General features: G+C 42.6%; 1 protein-coding gene across 1 annotated transcript; it reads right to left on the bottom strand.

Moving 5' to 3' along the window:
- Positions 1 to 279: 279 nt before the first annotated feature.
- lrrtm4l2 (leucine rich repeat transmembrane neuronal 4 like 2) lies at positions 280 to 7,820 on the bottom strand. Its single transcript, XM_022196924.2, has 2 exons — positions 7,476 to 7,820; positions 280 to 7,058 (listed from the first exon to the last, which is right to left on the bottom strand). The coding sequence occupies exons 1-2, from the start codon at positions 7,477 to 7,479 to the stop codon at positions 5,437 to 5,439; spliced, it is 1,626 nt and encodes a 541-aa protein (XP_022052616.1). The 5' UTR covers positions 7,480 to 7,820; the 3' UTR covers positions 280 to 5,436.
- Between the last annotated feature and the right edge of the window lie 1,463 nt (positions 7,821 to 9,283).

Here is a 9,283-nt window from a genome sequence, read left to right on the forward strand (position 1 = left end):
ATGTTCTGGCTGATACATGTATCTTGTTTAATTTGTAAAAAGCCCTGACATATAGACTTCTTGTCTATGCGTTTACAGGGACCTGAGCATTATGATCAGATCCTATTTTCGTATTTGCGCATGTAAACATCATATCCCCATTTAAAAACCCAGATAAGCTCTCATCCTGGTTTTGAGAGCCATGATTATGTGAGCTAGAGCACTCCAAAAGAAATCAGGATACTGTTGCATGTATACTTTTTCAGATCAGAGCTTTGTCCAGCATGACAGAACACGATATCATTTTTTCCTTCTTTTACTGTGTTTCTGTGAACTTCATGCTTGTTAACAACTAAACAATATTCTCCACAACTGCGTACCCACTTTGCACAACACGAAGGCTGTTGTCTTCTGTAACAGAACTGGTGATGGTCCTGTTCTTTCCTCTCTTCTCATGAACGGTTCAACTGTCTTACACAGCCGGTAAAAGGATGTCCTGCTCATGCGGAAATTTGGTCTCCGTTTAGGGTCACTGAACTTCATGCTGATGACCTTATCCCAGCAGTCACAGTTACATGTTTGGCTTCATCCATCACTCCATTGTCCTGCATGATGAAAGTGACAGGGACAGCTTGACACCATTCAAAGTGAGAGACATGTTTGTTATGGTTTCTTGTGGTTCTTGTCTCCCATTAGCAATAAGGTGGATAAGCCAAATCTGAAAGACACTCGAGATTAAGCTCACCATTAACCAAAGTGGCCTCATTTTCAATAGCCAGTATCAAATTAATTCAAGGTTAGACTGACAGTCACAGGTCAGACTAAACTGAAAGTTTGTGTTTTAACCATCATAGACCCTTGTGTAAACAGTAGACAGTAATCAGTAACAGGGATGCAGTATTTATCATGTATATGGGGAAGTGAATAACCAGTTCCTCTACGCTCCATGTAAACACCATGTGATCAAACTGGGATAGGCCTCATAAAAAGGACACTGGTGTGCGTGTGAACATAACCTATAAAACTGTATCTATCTATGTGTGGCATCGTGGCAACCACCAGGAAGTTCAGGAAGTTATTGTTCTCAGCTATAAACATCCTGGTGAAACAGAAGCATGTCAAAAGTGAAGTATTTCATTTCTTCTAACATGTCCATATGTCCTATTTGCAGGATGTGGCTTTTTGTATCACTCGTCGTCTTCAGAGGCAGTTTCTGGTTTTATTATATTGATGTTTTACCAAATTACTCCAATATTACAGCTTCACATTGTTATACAGCTGTCTAGGGGGAAGATGCATAGCTTAAAATGTTTCCCAGTCCCCAAACCAACAGCCAGGATCTAAGCCGTTGACCAGTGTTTATTTATAATATCTTTTTAAATTAAACAGGCCACTCAATGGGCGATACATTCAAACAAAAAAAATAAAAAAACTGGATTCAAACTAAGGAGGTGATCTACACTCAAACCTAAAACTTCTGCAACAAAACACAACTACTAACAAAGGGCTAGCTAAGTTTACAAAACAAAATCAAAGCTACGGCTAAATTAATCTTCTACAGAATCAGAGGAATCAACAAATCGTTTGGAGTCTGGGACCAGACAAAAGGTGCTGCTGTCACTGAGGCTCCATCCACTGCAGGCTGCCCAATTTTAAAGATGTGGAGAGCCAACCAGTGTCAGGTCCACCTTGCAACCAATTACACACCTCCTGGACACAACAAAGATCTACACACACGACAGACCACACACTACAAACTCACAGGACGAACAGACGACTCTCACACCAAACAAGGACAAAGAAACAAAGACCCACACAACAACAGAACCCTCACTCCCAGACAAAAGAAAAACTCTAAAATACAAAACACAGCAATACCACACTCAACACAATATGCAGCCACAGCCGTCGTAACATTGTGTAGTGCAGAGTAGTTTTACAGTGTTTGAGCAGATTCACAGGTGAGCTGGTGTGCTCGAGCTATTGTAAGTGGGGAGAGGTGGGTTTATATTGATCGATTGGCACATTCAAGATGTGGCACGAAGTTACAGTGAAGCCCTTTTCAGACAGAAATTGGGGGATTTTCATGAATAAAAAATCTAAATATGTAAATTTAAGAAACTGAGATGAGTTTTTGGGACTCACTGAGCTTTTGGAAGTGCTGGTTGCTGGCTGCAGCGTCACATTTAGTGTCACATAGCTGTTCTGTGCAGAATGGTCTGGCTGTACCTCAATCAGTCTGCTATATGGGAAAAACGCTCCGGCTTGTTTGAACTTTAGTTAATCCCCGGATACAGCAAAGGTTTTAATTCACTGAAGAAAAAAAAACACTAGCAGGGCTACCTTACTACACAATCAAAATCTTCAGCAAAACATGACATTTCAGTGCGATAGGTTGCTGCTTTGAGGTTGTTGTTGTCATAGTTTCCTGTAAGGCAACACGTAGACAGCAGAAGGAGATGTGAAAAACTTGGCCAATGACAGGCTTACACCTGCAATCTACATCCAGTGAGTTGGACTGCTTTCTGCTGTATTTACCACACAGACAGAGCAGTGGTATCAATTTTCTCATATAACTCTTGGCAAGAAAGCAAATAAGCTAGTTCCCAAAATGCTGAATTACTGCTCTAGATTGCTTACTTCATAATATGAGCTCAGGCAGCCAAACAAAAAGGAAATCTATTTTTAACGCGATGAGATATCATCACTGCTGCTTTAGGACGATTATGCTTACCTTCAACATAACCAGTTTAACCCAAGGTAAAGAGAGTGTTACACACGTTACCTTGGCAAAGATCCCCCAGTGAGAGACGTGAATCAAAATTTCACAGCTGCCAGTGAAGGCTGAGCAAGTTACCCCTGACTGCGAGTGTTTACAGGAAGCAGCAAGAAAGCACACTGTATTTCTGCATTTTTCAGAGCATGATTTTACTGATTCTGTTTTTGGCCTCGCTCATCTGCTCCGAGCACCTCGTGGCATATAAGGAACCTCGATTAAAAATATTTCTTAGAGAGCAGGGGGGCTGTGTATTTTTTTCAGATTTTGCCCATGGAGTGTGTTTCTATTTGTGCATTGTTACACAAAGTCAATGCAGAGCACTCCCGCAATTTTTCATCCAAACAAATATCCTCAGTAATGATCTGCAAGATGCAGACCACAGCTCTCCAATCAACATTCCTTTCTTAGCTACACAACGCCAAAAGATTTCCAAGCAAGCAGAATTGCTGTTCATCAGTCACAATATGACAAATCAAACACTAATTACAATACCTGCCAAAATTAGATCAACAAATCATTTGTCCTGTTCGTATTACATTTTTTCTACAGCTTTGCAGATTTTCCCATTGGCCAGTGAGAGAAATTCATCATATATGCAGGAGCTGCAAACTAAATATATGGATATAAATTCTGTTGGCACCATGCCTCCACGCCTGCCTGGAGGATAAAGAAAGCCTGAGTCATGTTTGGAGAGTGGATTGTGAGAGATCATAAATCCTTATCTGAACAACCTGTGACCAGTCAGAAGCTTTACTGTACATGCTCTACATGAGCTGTGTGAACATGCTAATAACATCAAGGAGGAATCTGGCATCAGGTCTTAAAAACAACCGACAGCTGTGAGGAAAAGGCTGTAGCAAGTAGTGGATTATTGTCTTCAACTTAATCTCACGGAGGAACAAACACCTGCTTTGTCGCTCATTAATGCAGAAACCATCATCGCCTATGCATTCCTGGCTTAACACATGCACGTGTGATGCACATACATCCTGGCATGAGTCAATTTTCTCTCCTCACACAGGGAAAAAAAAAACTGGGAAAGAAAAATGAGGCAGGAAGAAATGAAAGGAGGGGATTGGAAAACGGCAGACCAAGGTGGATGATATCTTCATAATAGCATAACTGCCTTGACCTGTAACACCCTCCGTCCCTCAGCAGCCTGCCTCTATTCTCGCTGTACTTTCACTGCACTCGAGCCATATTTCTCAACTGACAGAGAATACGTGGTTACATAAAGCAGAGACTCTTAATCTCTTTCTGGTTTGAGGGACTAGAATGTCTTTTTGTCTCATTGGACAAGCAAAGAATGCCATTGCCTGCTTGTGCTTCACTTGCACTGAAAGCAAACCCCCGTTCCAAAGAAAACAGAGCAGAAAACCCCTCTGTGCTACAGTTGCTTCCTGGGGACTGACACGTGCCCCCTACCCCTGAGTGAGAGGTGTGCTGCCCAGATACAATCAATACTGTTGCTGATGTTTTTGTGCCAGCAGAGGAGAGAAGAAAAGAAAGACACGTGAAAATATGTCAGCTCCCCTCACATGCAGCAGCAAATCCAGCATCCACAGCAGAATGCACGGATTACAATGGGCTTCTTTTTCTCCGTGTGCTGCTGCAGTCACTGATGGTCTCATCAAAAACACATTTTCATTAGTTGTTGTTTCTTTTAATTATACAGTCATTATCACATAGAATGCCTAGTACCCATACTATTATGCCTTTACACAAACAATGCATTATTATAATGACAGAAATAATCAATACAAAATTTGTTATGAAAACCAACATTGTTACTTTTGACACACACGAGGCCTTCACTGGACCTGACAGATTTGTACAGCTTGGAAAATATCAATCCTGAGATTAGACTCATGGGTTTTCAATATTGTTAATTTACTGCATGTGGCTCGTTCCACATTAAACTGAAATTCACACATATACATATATATATTTTTTTTTTACGTTTTGTCAGTCAGAACTGATCATTTTACAGAAGAGAGAAGCATCGAAGTAAGGAGAATGGATTCATGCAAATGATCTGAGGACAAGATGCTCTCTCTGTGACTGTTCCCCCACCTCTTATGGTAGTGCTAATAGCTGCACTAGTACGTTAAATCCCAAATAATTCAATTGGACATATAATATCTGTGAGAAAAAGGTGCAACACTGTAAATCTACCAACCAGATGTCAGTAAACCGGGGGATTATCAGCTCATCCCTGCAACACTCGTACCCACACATACACTCGCATACATCCTAAAGGCTTTACAAGCTACATAATAAAAAAAACACACAAATAAAAAACCTAGCAAGTAAAAAGGTGGCTTAGTTGGCTCATATGTTCTATGGCGATATAAGACCAAGAATAGGGTCGGTCTCTCTACAGAGCTGACTTTTACTGTAGCAGAGGTCCAGTCGATCATACACAGCCAACGCGGCTGACCCCACAACGCTTCTCATGCTGGTCAGGGTGATAATGAGCTCTCTCCAAATATATCTCTCCATTCCAATCTTCATTTCTGTGCACATAATTATATTGTACTATGCCCCCCAGTATTTTTTCTCAGTGCTGCAGAATCTATCATCTCATATTAGAGATAAAACTACTTAATCTTGTGGAAAAAGCCATTTACCTCTGCTTAGCAATTGCACTTTATGTCTCTTAAGGTGGAATGGGCAGCTCAGACCTCACATTCTATTGATCCTGATATAGTGCACGTGCAAGGCCTTGGCTCATTCACCAAGGAGTCCATTGTCTCTGAGTTTGAGTGGTAGCTCAGATAGTACTCTTGCAACTGAGAGTTAAGATCCTGCTCTTGCTTGCGAGTCTTTTTCCTGCGCTTATGGTTGACTGAGTGCTGCTGCAGCTGCCTCATGGTGTTGGGGTAGCGCCTCCACGAGACATAAATAACCAGAAGGATCAATGACACTGACAGGAACAGAGCCACACTGCCCGCAATAATTTTATGGAAAGCCATATGTTCAAATGGTAGCTCTGGGATTAATGATGTGGGGGTTTCAGGAGAGATGTGGGATGTAGAGCTCATCGTTGTGGACTCTGCTGTCTTTCTGTCAGCTCCTACAGGACGGACAGATGGAGTGGTTAGTCTCTGTGCAGGTGACTCGGTACGAGTCAGGTCTGTAATATCAGCAGAAGATGTGCCAGCTGTGATGTTCACAAACTGAACTGAACTTAAAGTGATGAGAGCTGTGGTTGAGTACACGACTGACATGTCCGCGCATGTCGAGTGGTTCCTCACGATGTCCACCACTCTTTCTCCCTGCACAGACTTGGGACTGCTGCATATCATGCTGATGTCTTTGGAGTCTCTGAAGGTTCTGAGCCATCCCATGAGAGGACAGATGCTGGGGCTGCAGTCCCAGGCATTCCCCGCCAGGCTGATAGTGGTCAGGGAGGTCCACGCTGCCACAGCCTCCACAGGAACGCTACTCAACTTGTTGGATTCAAGGTTCAGGATTTGCAAGTTTGGCATACACTGGAAAACAGCTGGGTCCAAGATTTGGATCTCATTCCCTGAAAGATCCAATTTCTGAAGTTTCTGCCATGTCCATGGCACGCCTTGATTGATGGATCGTATACGGTTCCATTGCAAATAAAGAGCCTGGAGGTTGCTCAGGCGTGGGAAAATAAAGAAATTAATCCTAGAAAACTGATTGTGCTCTAAATGAAGCTCTTTAAGCTTGAACAGCCCTAAGAATGTTGTGCGGGTGAGACTCCGCAAGCGATTGTAACCCAAATCTAGAAACTCCAGGTTGCGGCATTCCAGAAACGTGCGGATGAAGATCTGCCTCAGTCCATTAGAGCGAAGGTGGAGATTCTGTAACTTGCGCAGTCCGTAGAAATGTCCCGGATGCAGAGACTGCAGCTGATTGTAGGATAAGTCCAGGTTTCTCAGGTTTGGTATGGCACTGAATGTGTTATTGTGCAGATGGCTTATTTTGTTGGAACTGAGTATCAGTTCCTTAAGTCTGCGCACTCCATGAAAGGCTAAAGCATCTATGGCACTGATGGAGTTGTGGTCCAAGTAAAGCCAGATGAGCTGATTGAGATGAGCGAACTGGTACGGTATCAGCACCAGCAGGTTGTTGTAACGCAGAGACAGACCTTGGCATCCCGTGGTGATGTTTTCTGGAACGTCTTGGAAGACGCCAGACTCACAATAAACAATCTTTCCCTCGCAGCGACAACTGGCAGGGCACATCCTCTCCCCCTTGCTGAGCAGCAGCAAAAGGGCTGCATGCAGAAGAAGACATGATAACCTCCAGTCCAACATCACGGAACCTGTTGGGGGTAGAGTGGGGCATAGGCAATCAAAGAGCTGACTTGGTTTGACAAGATGTGTACTCAAAGAAAACAGGTTCAGTAAAGGTGACGAATTCATGCTTCAAACTCAGGTCATGTAGTGAGGAGCAGCTTGAAGTCTGATGCCTGAGACACCAGACCTGCCTCATGAAGAATTGATAAGAGGCTGACGTTTGCTACTTTAAAGGTATGGATGAATATGTCCAGACACAAAGAAACACATGGAGGACAGAGGGGATATTATTCAAACAAACTGACACAGAATAAAAGACCAGCTGTAGTTATCATGAGGAGTGAGAGATGAAAAAAAATTCAGTTTACCAACTCAGAAATGTACCAGTAAGAATGATCACAGCTGTCGCCTTGACATTATGTGCCACTAAAATAATGACTTACCCATCGTTAACTGAGGGAAGGAGTAGTCCTCTGGGGAGCACGTTAAACTGCTCTCAGTCGCAGTTCATGCAGCTTCAGGGTCGGTCCGCATACTGAGCATCACTTGCACAAGCAAAATGCAAGTTGTCCGCAGCGCTCCAAAAGCTGCTGCTCTCCGGATGACGCTCAGAAACAGGACAGATTCACTCTGAGCTCGTAGTTGGAGTCGCCGCTATAGTTCAGGCTGCTGTGTGTGCAATTACCCATTTGAGCGCCAATAGACTGATGCACAATCCTCCACTCCACACAGTCTCCCTCACTCTCTCTCTGACTCTTCCTCCGTGTCTCTCCCATCTCTCTCTCCCCTTCTCTCTCTCTCTCTCTCTCTCTCTCTCTCTCTCTCTCTCTCTCTCTCTCTCTCTCCTTCCTCAGAGGCGTAGGCGTCCTCAAGCACACAAATATGAGCTTATAAATATGTATCGACACCAAACATGGAAATACAGCCAATTAACTAAATGAATTAATTACTTCAGAGTACTATTGGTTTTATTTATTACTTGATCATGTCTTTATGTGGGTTAAATCCATGAGACATTCATTCACAAAATAAATTGCTGTTGACAAAATGTGGTTTGAAATTAACCAGGGCTGCAACTAACAGTTATTTTAGCTGTTTCTTCTCTAAAATGTCAGGAAACGGTGAAAAATGTCAATCACCCTCATGTGTCAAAACCAAAGATGACGAATGTTTTTCCCCCACTCTGAAGATGTTCTGTTTACTGCCACAGAAGAGGAAAGGGAACTGAAAATATCCACACTTCAAAAGCTTGAATCAGAGAATTTCCAGTTCTTCATCTGAAAAAAAAAGACTCAAACCAAGGAATCAATTATTGAAATGCCCTAAAAAGGTTGGAGATTAGGGGCTGCACAGTGGATTGGTGGTTAGCACTTTGCAGCCAGAAGATCTCCGGTTTGCGTCCCGGCCTTCCCAGGATCTTTCTGCATGGAGTTGCATGTTCTCCTTGTGCATGCAAGGGTTTTTTTCTCCAGCTTCCTCCCACAGTCCAAAAACATGTTCGGGTTAATTGGTAAATTGTCCGTAAACGTGAATGTGAGTGTTTGTCTGTATATGTAGCCCGGTGATGGACTGGTGATCTGTCCAGGGTGTCCTCTGCCTTCACCCTTCACTGCAGCCCCCCCCACAACCCAAATGAGGATTAAGCGAAGTATAGATAATGGATGTAGATTAGGCATCTGTTGGGTTTATTTAAGCTTCTTTTAATCATTTAAAACAAACTCTTTCATGAATTATGTGAAATCTATATTATATGCAGGGAGAGATTACACGGGCTGGTTTGACTCACGTCGAGCAGATCCACGGCTCTGATGTTGGATAATAGGAGTCAGTCACACACTGTGCTAAGTGCATTTCAAGGAAGAAGATGGACTTGGTTTGTTCCCCCATTACTTAGTGCAGCTCTTTAGTGTGAAAGGCTTAAATTTGAATATTGGCTCATTCATAACCAGCTGCAGTACCAAGTCTCAGGAGTCGCCAACATAACTTAATAAACTGCTTTGAAGTTATTTGCTCTTATACTGTTTAGTAACTGTGCCAGCTTTGACTTGAACAGACAGATTTTCTCAGTGGAAATTTGTTGCTGATTAGTTTAATAGGTGACAACTTCTCAATTAATCATTGCGCCTTTACGATTCGCGTTTAGACTTATTATATTCTATTTTTTTCTGATTTCAACTTGTGTGCTTGTTGAAATTTTAGCCAGTTTCATGCCCATATTAAACAAACATACTGCTGACTATGATGATGATGA

The sequence above is a fragment of the Acanthochromis polyacanthus genome, chromosome 7 (genome assembly GCF_021347895.1).
Source record: "Acanthochromis polyacanthus isolate Apoly-LR-REF ecotype Palm Island chromosome 7, KAUST_Apoly_ChrSc, whole genome shotgun sequence".
NCBI lineage: Eukaryota > Metazoa > Chordata > Actinopteri > Pomacentridae > Acanthochromis > Acanthochromis polyacanthus.